The 12,601-nt window shown below is 48.3% G+C and overlaps 1 protein-coding gene across 30 annotated transcripts in view; it reads left to right on the top strand.

The window, feature by feature from the left end:
* NCOR2 (nuclear receptor corepressor 2) overlaps positions 1–12,601 on the top strand; it is a 494,549-nt gene that overhangs the window by 429,352 nt on the left and 52,596 nt on the right. For 28 of the 30 annotated variants that reach the window (XM_075898492.1, XM_075898501.1, XM_075898496.1 and 25 more), the window contains 6 exons: positions 1,423–1,587; positions 2,050–2,189; positions 2,822–2,927; positions 5,433–5,537; positions 6,882–6,985; positions 11,021–11,171. In XM_075898492.1, coding sequence (XP_075754607.1) covers positions 1,423–1,587; positions 2,050–2,189; positions 2,822–2,927; positions 5,433–5,537; positions 6,882–6,985; positions 11,021–11,171 — 771 coding nt within the window. The remainder of the gene's footprint in view (positions 1–1,422; positions 1,588–2,049; positions 2,190–2,821; positions 2,928–5,432; positions 5,538–6,881; positions 6,986–11,020; positions 11,172–12,601) is intronic. The other 2 variants (XM_075898490.1, XM_075898508.1) reach the window with 1 other exon arrangement.

A 12,601-nucleotide genomic window follows, 5' to 3' on the forward strand; every position in this document is an offset into this window, starting at 1 on the left:
GACGAGTTTCCCTGGTGTTGGCCAGAGTGGCCACCAGGGAAACCTGGGGAGGGCTAGCCTCCCACTAGTTCGAATTAAGGGGCTACACAGCCCTTAATTCGAACTAGTAAATTCGAACTAGGCTTAATCCTCGTAAAATGAGGTTTTCCTAGTTCGAACTAAGCGCTCCGCTAGTTCGATTTAAATTCGAACTAGCGGAGCGCTAGTGTAGCGCCTATCAAAGTTAGTTCGAACTAACGTCCGTTGGTTCGAACTAACTTTGTAGTGTAGACATACCCTGAGAAATATTGCCTTGGCAGCTGACACCTTTATTCTGGGTTTCAAGTCTCTTCCCAGGAACTTTAATTGCTCACAGTTAGCTTCCATTCTTTAATGGTGTTTCCATATTTTATTGCAATATTGGTGATGCTACATGCCCCACCTAAGATCCAAGCTATCACTAGCACGCTGGAGATGAGGTGGATCAAGCCTCTGGACAATTTCCTAGTGCTTAGTGAAAAAATAACCATCATCTTGAGATTGAGATCCCCACCCAAGGTAGAGAGCTCTCTGCAATCTCACCTTTCTGTGCTCCTCTTTGGAGCTCTAGTCTCTGGATTTGGTAATCAGAAGGACTTTGGCCTGCTCTGGCCTGGCTCTGGCCTGGCTCTAGGCATATTAGTTGATTAAAAATGTTGTCTGTAATTTTTCTCTTGCTCACGTGGGTGTAAATCTGGAGTCACACTACTGAGGTCAGCTGGTGTGGAATCCGTGTCAGTCAGAGCAGTGGCAGACCCTTCTCAGTATCCACTGAGCCCTGTTGAAGATGTCTGTAAGACCTTTCACGGTGAATGACAGACGCCCCAATGAATGAAGCAAAGTACGTAGGCACACGGACAGCTTTATGGATCCTGTTGTTTAGCCACAGATGCTTAAATTAAGCATGTGCTAAAGTGCTTTGCTGAAATGGGGCCTCAAAGTAAAATTTCCAAAAGCACCAAAGTCCCATTTTCAAAAATGACCTGGGCACTTTTCAGGCCTTTTTCATGCACACTATGGGCTTGTCAATACAGTGAGTTACTGTGCAAGCCGTCTGAGACACTTCGACCCTGGGATTTGCCATGTGGTAGGTTTTCATATGGGCTATGAAAGCCTTGGAATGCAGTGTAGTACATTTCTGCTCAGCTATGCTCTGGGGCTTTCATGGTATGGTAGCAGTGTCCACAGGATGAGTTCGTGGCAGCAAACAGGTGCACGATAGAGTCACACCCTGGATTGTCATGTGGTAAATCACCCTGCAGGCAAGCTGTAACCAAAGGAAAGGAGCCTTTTTTGTTGTTTCCCTTTGCAGATCTCTGTAAGATCTTGCTGATTTGCAATACTGTGTTTGGATGTGCAAATTCACAGGTGTGACAAGCTGTTCTGTGCTTTTTCTCCTTGCAGAAAAAACAGTGCATTTCTCATCACTCACAGAGGGACAAAAGCTAAGTGGAGAGCAGATAGCCACCTCTTGCTGGCCTTCTGTGTTGCCCTACCAAGTGTCATCTCGGGATGTGATCAAAACCTCCCCACAGACTGAGACACATGTATTTCAGTACAATCTACCAGGTGAGCACAGGCTTGGGTTCTTCTTCAGGGGAAGTCAGTTTAGTCTAGTGGCTGGGGTTGTATGGCATGAAAGGTCAAATGGTATTTGTCTCAGTCACAAGGTTACCTTGTGTAGTAAATCCACGCAGCTGTTTTCTTTCTGATTGAGAAAACTGCTGAAACTTTGCCCTTCAAAAGCTCCATGCCAGGAGCCTAGAAACTCCATCTGATTTGCCTAGCGTGGAGTAGACAATCCCATCTACAATACAGAGATGCAATGGGGTGTTGGAACTACAGAGCCCAGAATGCAATGGGAGATGCACTGGCTTAATGGCTGCAATGCCAAAAAAGCTACAGTTAGAACCAGCCGGCCTATAGAATCTCTGTATCTGGCCTCTGTTTCCATTCCCCCTTGGTATCTGCTGGTCTCTGTCTCTCCGATACAAATAACAATCCGTAATAATATTTATGTTTTGTCAATAGCTCACCCGATCCCTTTAAATTTGCATGAGAGCTCTCGGCCTGGGCTACAAAGGTTGTCCAACATCTCCAATCCTCCCCCTCTCATCTCTTCCACCAAACACCTGTCTGTTCTGGAGCGGCCCATTGGCTCTATTTCTCAGGTAAGGTGTATCTCAGTGATCTGGTACTCAGAGGTATGTGAGGAAAGAGACCTCGCTGTTTAGTAAAGACCTGGCTTAGCAGAATTTGATTTTTACTGTTTTATAATTTCAGTGGATAATATCAATATTTATTTTTAAGCATTTTTTTCACTTTTTGTCAATTTTAAATGTTCACAGTTGTAGTTAATTATGGAGGGATTAGACAACTATTTAATGACTACAGGGGTTGAGACTGAAAAAGCTAAAGCTTTATAACCATTAAAACACCAGTTGTTAACCTCTCCAGTCAAAAAATACAAAGGAAACACCCTGAAATCAACCTCTCCTAAATTCTCAAGCAGCACTTTTCTTTCTTTGCCTATTTGCAAATTGGTCTGTTAGCAATGGGAATATTTTTTTCTTCCGTTTGTGTGTGCGGTGAAATCAACGTTTATCAATAAAAATCCTTTCAAGCATTGTTGTGAGCAGCTTCCTGATAGATTCCCATTTTGATGCCCAGGTGTAGGGGTGGTGTAATAATTGAGTGAAAGTTTTTTCCCCATGATCTTCCTCTCCTTGGGGATCACCCCATTTAGGAAGTCTCTTAGCAGAGCACTACACACTTTCAGTGACCTTTTCCCCTTATATTTTAGGGGGTGCCCATTCAGCTCCACACTCCGTACAGCTCTGAGCATGCAAAAGTTCCTGTTGGCTCCATTACCATGGGCTTGCCATTGACTATGGATCCTAAGAAACTGGGTAAGCTGTTGACGCGGCACTGGTTGGTGTGGGTTCACTGCTGGCCTTTTTGTTGAATGGTCTAAGCTGTTGCTGTTGAGCTGCCGTCAGCCTGGAGCTGAACACACGTGCATGCATGTACGCACAGCGGCAGCCAACCATCTCTGTTCAGGGCAGGGCTGGTCTAGGGAGCCAAATGTCATGAAGGGAGGATACAGAGCTTTGCAAATTCACAGGGTTCATCCAGCCAGCAGGGACCATGAAATTCCTGCCTGCTGACCTATGGAAAATGGCATGGTGGTGTGCTCACATATCCTAGCACACGAGATATGCCAGCACCTTTGGCTTACTCAATGGCGATCTCAGGAGAGACTTGACTGAATCCCTTCTCTGTGGTTTCTCCTGCGCCAAGGTGGAGATGTACTGGCAAAGCAGTCACGTGGGGGAAGTATTCCTTGTCACTGCCAGTTCTGTACTGGCTTTGGGTACACGGTGTCTGGTCCAGTGTTAACAACATGACACTGCTCAGTGGCACTAATATCTACAGTTCTCATACCTGTGCTTGCTAGCTGCATGGAGAGGTTATGGTGATGCTACTCCACGTTTCCAAGGTGAGGGGGAGAGCTGCTTCCCGGGATCGTCATAGTTTGAGACCCTGCAGGTCTGATTCCTGGGACAGGGCCCACAAAGAGAGGCTGGCATTTCCAGGCATGGACTTCGAGAAGAGGTTCAATCCCAACAAGCAGGTGCTGTTGGAAAGGAAGCCTCACTGCATTGCCTCACTTACTTTACATTCTAGGAATGGGAAGATGGAACAATGTGTATCAATCAAGACTGTGATTAGATAAATGCTTGTGTTTTAAGAGCAACCACCACCAAAAGAAATTTGTAAAGCTCCTGAATACATAGCCAAACTAGACTGAAAACAGATGAGTGAAGAATTCAGTGATGACCAGGAATAACGAGGTCCCAAAGTAGAGGGTGGTGTTGGCATTCATAAGGTTTGATATAGTTTGATCAATTAAGAGAAAAGTGAAATCAACCATACTCAGGTTAGCCAAGGAGGGTATGTAAGATGCAAAAGGAGAGAGCCTGCATAGCGTGAAATGAATCAATACTAGCTATGGAAGGGGATATGAATACCTGGACCATGGCTGTGTACAAGGACCACCTTCAAGGAAAGGATCAACAAGCCATACACGAACATCTAGGGCCAGGCTGCTGGGGAAAAGCCAGCACAATCTTTATGTGTGTGCAGCTGTCTTACTTAGAGAGAGATGCCATTCAAGAGGTGGAGTTATGCTGCTGTGCTTGGTCCTGGGGGATTGCACATGGGGTATTTTGTGCCATTTTGGCCCCCACCAAAAGAACAAATACAAAGGGGAACACCACCACTAAAAGGATTAACCAAGCCTAAGAAGAGAGGCAGAGGGAGCTACATTCCAACAGTCTAGGAAAATAGAAGACTCAGTCAGGGGCATGATCTCAGACTAAAAATACCTTCAAGCTAGCAGTGTGATTGAAGGAAGGAAATGTATTGACATTTGCCAAAGCTGGTAGGATAAACAATAAATGGCCTGAAGGAAGCAACAAAAATGTTCAGATTGCAGATTTGGAAACAGCAAGGGATTAAAGTCCTAAGCACTGCAGGGACTGGAGAAAGCATGTTGTAAGCCATCCGTGAGAGTGCTCTGTGGGCATGTCCTGCCTGCCCAGTGCTATACAGAGCCCATTCCCAGCTCTCCTCCTCTCAAGTGGATTCTGCCATCTGCTTGTCACTCAGTAGCGTTGTTTGGAGTGATGGGGACAGAGGGCTGGTTCAGGGCTGCTCTGAGCAAAACACAGTGAGTTTCAGGAGATAGGTTATTGCCCCTCAGCTCTTAAGAACATCGGGCTACCACAGCAGATCAGACAATTAGTCCAGTATTCTTCTTATGGCAGAAGTCAACGGCTGATGCATTCACAAAGACGGCAGCTGAGCTTTCAGTCCCAGTAGTTCCAGCTGCACGATGCTTTGCAAAGGGCAGGGAATTCCTCAGTGAGCCACTGAAGTCCTGTAGCTGAGATCTGAGTTTCCCTCTCTGAGTTTGCAAAGTTACAGCTGTTAATAGACTTAGAATTATTCACCCTATTGAAAAACCCAGCAATGGCATTAAATCCTGCCATGGTCTGTGAATTTGACTCTGGTCTGCTGTGGGGCTGGGATGCAGCACAGGGCAGGAAGAGATTTCAGGAACCCCTGCCGGGAGACCTTGAACGATGCCCTTGCGGAAGGGAGAACAGCAATATGAGTTTTCCTTTATCATCTGTAGTTGTGTGATCTGCTACTCGGAAGCAGCGGCAGCTGCAAGGAGACCTAGGGTTATTTAGGACATGTTTCTTTCAGCAACTGTGAATGTGAAACTGTGTACAATTAAAGACTGAGCACGCACGCGCACACACACACAAAGCAGAGAGCAATTCAGGACACAAGCTGTCTGGTTGTGACCAGTGCAAATGTTGTCTTGTGTGATTAATGTTTTCTAGTGCCTTTTCCTGGCATAAAGCAGGAACAGCTTTCTCCTAGAAGCCAGGCCAACCAGCCTGAAAGCCTGGTGATGCAGACATCCCAAGAGAGCACCATCCTGCGGGGTAAGCACATAGCAGGAAAGCTGCAATGATCCATGGAAACCAGGTCCCTCTTAGGGAGGCTGCTAAGGAATGCAAGGGGATCAAGCAGACCAAGCTTTTCAAAAGTGACTAGTGGTTTTGCCTGCTCTTTAGCTTCTGGTACCCAGTCTGCAACACCTTAAGAGCAGGGTGCCCTCTACATTTTTTTCCATCTACGTGCGGCGTACATTTTGTTCTGTGCATTGAGGCATATGCAGATGTGCACTACCAATAGAAGTACATGCTGCCCACTGTGAGTGCTCTGTTAATCAGTTGCGTGGTACCTGAATCCCCCCTGGTGGCCGCCCAAGCATTCGGCTTACAGGGAACACTTCTTAAGTGTGTCTGATTTTCAGAGGACAGATGAACAAGTCTTCAAAATGCCTGAGGCTGGACACCTGAAGTCACTGGCCCCTTTTAAAGATATGAGCCCAGACTTCTATCCAGCTTTGGACGGAATGGGTGGGAAGATATTTCCTCCTTGGCTTTGAAGGGCAGTTTGCTAATCAAGGAAGTAAAGCAGCTGCTAGCAAAGCAGCACCGATTACATTCTGAACCTAGCTCTCTAGATTCACAAATGCATGCTAGGGACAGACCCAGAGAATGTTTCATTTTTAAATTCTTTCTGCAGTGCAAAAAACAAACAAGCAAACAAAAAAGCACAGAACTCTCTGTTTTAAGTGTATGTACTTGTCTCTCATAAACACCCAATGAGTTCAACCAGATTCAGGAAATTCAGTGGGTTGGTTCAGGACTGAAGCAGATAAAATAGGAACCAACTAAAGGCAACTCCCAAGTTATGTCTCTTTAGAGGTTTGGTCCATTTGAGGGGCTTGTGACTGTTCTCGCATGTCTCTGCCTTGGTGTTTGGAGCTGGGGAGGAGAAATTCAGACTCACACCAAGCTGGGCAGAGCCAGAAACCACCAGGGAGCCTTTCTCAAGCACAGTGAATTAGCACTCAAACCTTCTGGGTTCCCCTCTCCTTTTTCTAACCCCAGTTTTCATGGGATGATTGGGCCTGATCCTGAATTCAGTGGGGTGCAGTGATTCTTAAGGTCCAGGCTGCTGGAAGTGTACCTCCAATAAAACGTATCGGCCTGCATCAAGATGTGTTAGCTGTTCTAATCCCCCAACACCAGGGATTGCTCAGGGAAATGCAGCTGGGGCTGCAGTACGTGGCCTGGGCCCCTGCATGAAGCTATTGTGCTGAAGGCTCTAGGGCTGCGTGGTCAATACCAGCTGGGATTTTGTTCCACTCCGCAGCCTTTCAGGTGAGCCGTACCCTCTCAGCAACCTTACTCTGCTTGCTCTGTTGTGACTTGCAGGGACATCGTTGGGCTCAACCCCAGGAGGTAGCATCAGCAAGGGACTCCTCAGCACTAGGCCTCCGTTGGACTCGCCCATCACATATCGCGGATCCATCACGCACGTAGGTTCCTTCTCTTGACAGGTGGGGGGCATTTAAGGTGAAGTTTGTAAGGTGTGCAGGGAAGGAATGGCTGCTGTAAGAGCAGACCGTCGCCTGGTGTGCATAGACATGATTGCAATGTGTTCTGATTTGGGATGGACTCAGCCTTTAGGCAAGACCCATCAGGAGGAATTTCAGAGGCCTAAGCAAAGAAGGTGGAAATGAATTGCCCTGGGGCAGACCCAGTGGGTATCTTCCCTCCTCTGCAGAGCTGAATTCAGATCCAGCTGGGGCAAGAAGGGAGAGTCAGAGTGAGTTTGTGCCTCCATCACCACCCACTCCAATTGTTTCCCAATCTGCACAGATTGGCCAGCAAGCCAGGGAAGGGGGAAGTCTTCAGGGAGGAAGGGAAGCAGGTTTGGACTAAGGAGGCGGATTATTCTGAAGATCAGTTTCGTTCCATGAGTGATGACTGCTGAAAACAAAAGTAAACAGATATCACTGGTGGTGAAAGGGCCTGTCGGTGTCCAGAGTCTTAGGCAGGGGAAGGTTTTGCCTTCCTAAACCTCCAGCCTGGCCCTGCCCACACTTCACCTCCAGTGTTCCCACTGTTCCAGGGTTGAGGATGCAGGAGCCATGTGGCCTCCTGCCTCCCTGCTGATCCCGGGGCCAGGGAAGCTTGAGCCAGCTCAGGTCCTGGCCATCTCTCTTCTTGCTGCTCCTGAGGGCGGGAGGAAGGGGTTTGGAGCCAAGTGGCCTCTTTCCTCTCTGCTGCTCCAGGGATGCTGGGGTGAATGTGCTCTTCCCCTCCCCATGGCTGGGCAGTGCATGCACACTCGCACACTGCTCTTCCTCCCAGTAGTGGGGATGGAACCTTTGCGGAGGTGGCAGGGCTGTAGGTGGGGTTAGGGGCCTTCCTCCCCTAGCCCTGGCTTCACCGACTACCCATGACAGCGCCATTGCATTAAAAACTCCTTTCACATGTGGTGGTAGTTCTTGTGAACCTAAGCAAGGGGCGGAGGTGAGATGGGGGTTAATCTTGCTGATACACTGTGCAGCAGGCAAAGGAGATGGAAGAGAACAGTAGGATAGTGGGCAAACTGGAGAAGGAGCGACCAAGACAGCTAAAGGCAATGGGATGCCAATGGGGTAATGAAGCTGAGGGATTGGTGCAGTAAGTCTCCTTCCATGGCTGCAGAAGTATGTTCACCAGGCCCTGCCCAAAGGGCTGTTCTGAACCCAGTACAAAGGCACTCTTCCTTTAATCTCTCATTCATCTTTAGAAGAGCAGCTGCCAAAGTAGGGGATAATTCTGCCATGTGAGCTATTGCTCAGCACTGAGTGGAGAGCATAAAAACAATCTCTTTCCCTTGGGGAGTTTTCCCTGGCCATTATTCAGCTCTTTAAAGCTGCTAATAAGCACAGAAGGTTTTTTCCTGTTGTCTGGTGGCAAATACCCTTTCCTGGAAAGGATGTAGGGGTGGGAGGAAAAACAATGGCTAGTAAGGTTAGGCAAGAGTTCTAAGAGATCCTGGCATCGTATTATTGGACACTGTTTCAGAGCCAGCAAATTAATTGACATAGAATTCCTGTATTCTTCATATAAACTAAAGAGCAGTGGTAAGTAAGGCTGCCTCTTTGGTTTGGTTGAATGGTAAAGTAACTCTCAGAGCAGCTTTAATATGCTAAGCTGTTTTGCAGCATGTCTGGCAGCTGTACCGTGGAGGCCAAAGGGCTTTGATATCTCTGAGCAGTGCCCGTGATGCCCCACGTCACAGCATCCTGCTTATTCTCCTGACGGGAGGGCAATGCTCCTGATTCCTGGGGCAGCTCCCAGCGCTGTGGCTTCTACTTGATCTCAGATTACTCCTCCGGTTCCCAGAAGACAGATATCGAATTGGGCGCGCTCTGCTCCCAAGCTGTCTGTCATCGCTCGCTTTCAAATCCCCTGCAAACACGTCCGCTGCAGGAAGGAAACTTACCTGGCAGTGGGAAGCTGGCACTGAGCTTTTCTGTGAGCCTGGATCAGAGCAGACAATCAGGGCATTGAAATCTGTACAGTGACACGTACTATCCACGCTCTGCAGCAAGCAGTTTCGTAGCTGCTGGTCTGACTGCTTAAAAAGAAGCAAAGACTCATTCTACAAAGGGGTGGGAATGAGACATGTTGTCCTGACTTCTCAGAGCGACCCACAAGCAGCATGATTTTGGAGTACTGAGGTTAGAATCAGGTTCCTTATTCCCCCCCTTCCAGTCATACAGACATCTCATAGCATTCAGAGTGGCCTGTTCATCTGACGTGACTCGCATTGTCTGGATTATAGCTTTGAACAGCAGAATGCAAGTCCATTCTGGTACCTCACCCCACTGCTTGGATTGGTAGGCTGCCAGGGCACATGTGGTGAGGGATTGTTACCCTGCTAATTCCATCCTGTATGCTCCAGAAAAGAGCAGCCACTAGGATGGCGCCCTGGTAAATCGGAAAAGAGGCCAGTGTGTAAACAGAACTTGTCCACACATACACGTTTTATAGAGAAAGCAATACACCCCTAGTGCAGACTCAGCTGTGCCTGCCTAAAGGAACTACTCCCATAGGGGCATGGGAATAAGTTGTACCAGTGTAGGCACTTTTATACTGCACCCCAGTAAATCATTCACAAGCTCCCTGGCAGGCTGAAATTTGTTCCAATGAAACATTCATCAAATGAGTCCAAGTAACTAAATGAGGCCAAAATCTAAATCTGTTGACAGATAATTTCCAGACAGAAAAAAGGGATAAATTCTCTGCAGCTAGATTCCTGGCTCTGGCCGTGGCAGCACTCCTATAAAGCAAATTTTCCCAGTGCAAGGTCTGGGTGCCTCAGCCCTTAAGTAGGACTTGAAGGTCACTGGTATCAGCTCTCTGCCCTGGGGTGAATTTCACTTACAGTTAGAGGAACACCTGCAAGGTTCTTCTCAGTTTTCCTCGTCTGCATTACACCCTTACAGCTGTTTTGATTGTTTCTTGCATCTCGCTCCAGCTTGCATCATGAAACTAGGCTGGTCAGTTTCCCTCTTGCACATGCTCTTGTGAGCAGCTTGCAAACTCACAGCAACCTTGACTGATGGAAGGCTTGGCAGCAGAATATTCAAGGCTTCTTTCAGGATTTGGACGCCTGCTTTTCATTATTTCTGCTGGGAATTGGGTGTCCAAATGCCTTTTCAGATCTCACACCTAGCCTGTTTGCATGGATATTTGGAAGAGAGTGATGGAGAAGCAGGAGTTGCATAAACAGCTGGTCCCCTCTCTTTATTTAAAAGCAAAGCTGTGGGCCCGACTCTCCGCTCTACTCTGCCAGTAACCCCACTCGAGTCTGTAGCATTAGACTGACATGAAGCTGGTATGACGGAATGATGAATGGTCCTGTATTTTGGGCCCAAACTGCTTGGTTGCCTGCCCTTTTGAAGGTCGATATTTCTGTGATAACTTGTGCCCTATGGTATTAATCTGAGAAAATAGTTTGCAGTGATAGTAGTCCCATGGGAAAGGAAAATGCTTAAATCGTGTTGGCCATGACTAAGACAGCCCCAGGGAAGGCAGAGTTGTAATAGTGCCTGTCCCTTCAATCCAGCGGGATGAAAAGAAACCAGATAGTTTCCTTTGAAAAGCACAGAGTGGCCGGAGCAAGCAACATGGGCTGGTGTTTTCATTCCTACTTTGCCCAGTGGTAAAAGACCCTGCACTGCTCTGTAATTGGATCTAATGAAAGGCAGACTCACTCCGTCTCTTTCGAGCCTTTGAATGCAATGCCTGTCATCTCCGCATTGTACTCGCCCCTGTCTCTTCCCAGCAACCTTACCCACATCACGTACCTTTTACCACTCCTCATGATTGTCCTCATCAATAATTAAGCTGCACATTTCTTGCTATTGGCCCTGACAGGAAGCAGAGTTCAGCTGTGCTCTCTCTCCTCTGCTCCACCTCCCTTCTGGAACAGAGCATTCCTGTGTGTGAGAGAGCTTTCTCACTTAATTGCTTGTGACACTGTTAAATATGGATCTTGGTGGCTTTCCAAGGGCACCCCAGCTGAAGTGCTGTACAAAGGAACCATTACCAGAATAATTGGAGAAGACAACCCCAGCAGAGTGGAGAAGGTGAGAGAGGATACCTTACCCAAAGGACATGTCATCTATGAAGGAAAGAAGGGCCATGTGCTCTCCTATGATGGTAAGCTGGAATCCTCTCTATTTTGGGGGGCAGGAGGGCATCCGGTTCATGCTTCTAATGTTTAGGAGCTAAAAACTGTTTGAGAAAACCTCACGCAGCGTATCTTGCCAGTATCCCCTTTTTATTTCCAGAGTAATTTCCCCCCTATTGCTGATCTTTGTGGTCTTGTCCGAGGGCCAGGTTTTCCTCTTTGATGCACACAGCAGTTGTGGGCTTTTGTGTGCTGCTAGAAGAGCTGCTGGTGTCAGCATGAGAGCCATATGCACATGTAGGCTGTAAGCGCTCCAGGGAAGGAAGCATCTTTTCTGAAGTGCAAGTGTGGACAATGCACAGTGGGGCTCTCGGTTGGGACCCCTGGAGAGATTGCTGGGCATCAGCGAACACGCTGATGGGATTGCAGTTGGCTTAGCGGAGCTGAGAGGAGAGCATCAGCAGGAATTCTCTCTCTTTGTGCAGAAGGGATCTTCTCTCCTGGTTTCCACTGGATCGAATGAAACCACATTGTGGGTCATTTCATTCCCTCGACCTGTGCACGCTGGTATCAGGACAGGGGGCAGTGTGCCCAGCAGTGGGTATGAAGCTTCTCCTTTGGAGGAGGCTCTACAGGTGTCAGTCTCTAGGGCTATGCCCACGGGAAGCCATGATACCTCTAAAGGCTCTGGCTAAGAGCTGATGGGCACATACTGGGCCCTCTGTCCTGAGATGAACATTCCTTTGGATGTGGAAAGCAGTAAGTAGGGCCCGTCCTGGACAAGGGGGCAGTGCTGAAAGCCCCGTGGCCCAACGTTTGCAGCATCCCAGCACCTCATCAGGGCGCTGTGCCTCACGCTGAGCTGGTGTTGCCATGGGAACATGCAGCAGCAGGGCCATACAGTGTTGCCAGTTCTGAAGTACATGGGGACTCTGGTTGCCCTTCCAGCTGGACTTGCTGGTGTCAGGGAGAGTCAGGGCCTCTCCAGGGAACTTGGGGCCTGTGGCAAAGCCCATCACACCCTTGGCTCCACTTGTCGAGGAGAGAAGGCTTTAAAGTGTTTGCCAAGCAGCTGGAGTCGGAGTACAGGGGCATCTCTTGTCATGTCCTATCTCGGCCTTCAAATCTTGCTGGCCTCCCTGGGAACAGGATGGCTTTGACCTCTGGAGTCCTACCTAGTGGTTAGAGCACAGTGCTGGGAGTCAGGACTCTGTTCCATCCTCTGACACTGATCTGGCAGGGCATTTCAGGTAACACACAGGGCAGGGGAGAGCAGGTGTGAGGAGCCTCTGGCTCCGCCCCAGTGCAGGAGCCATGGGTCTGGTGGCTACGCTGCAAGGAAACCCGCATGTGAGCCTCACACAGTGCATAAGAAGTCATGTGTCTCCTTGTAAGCCTACAGAAACCATGCTGCTAATGACAGAATCACTGGGATGAATCAGCTTGTTTTGTGAGACCT

This window comes from Pelodiscus sinensis, chromosome 15, assembly GCF_049634645.1.
Source record: "Pelodiscus sinensis isolate JC-2024 chromosome 15, ASM4963464v1, whole genome shotgun sequence".
Classification (NCBI taxonomy): domain Eukaryota; kingdom Metazoa; phylum Chordata; order Testudines; family Trionychidae; genus Pelodiscus; species Pelodiscus sinensis.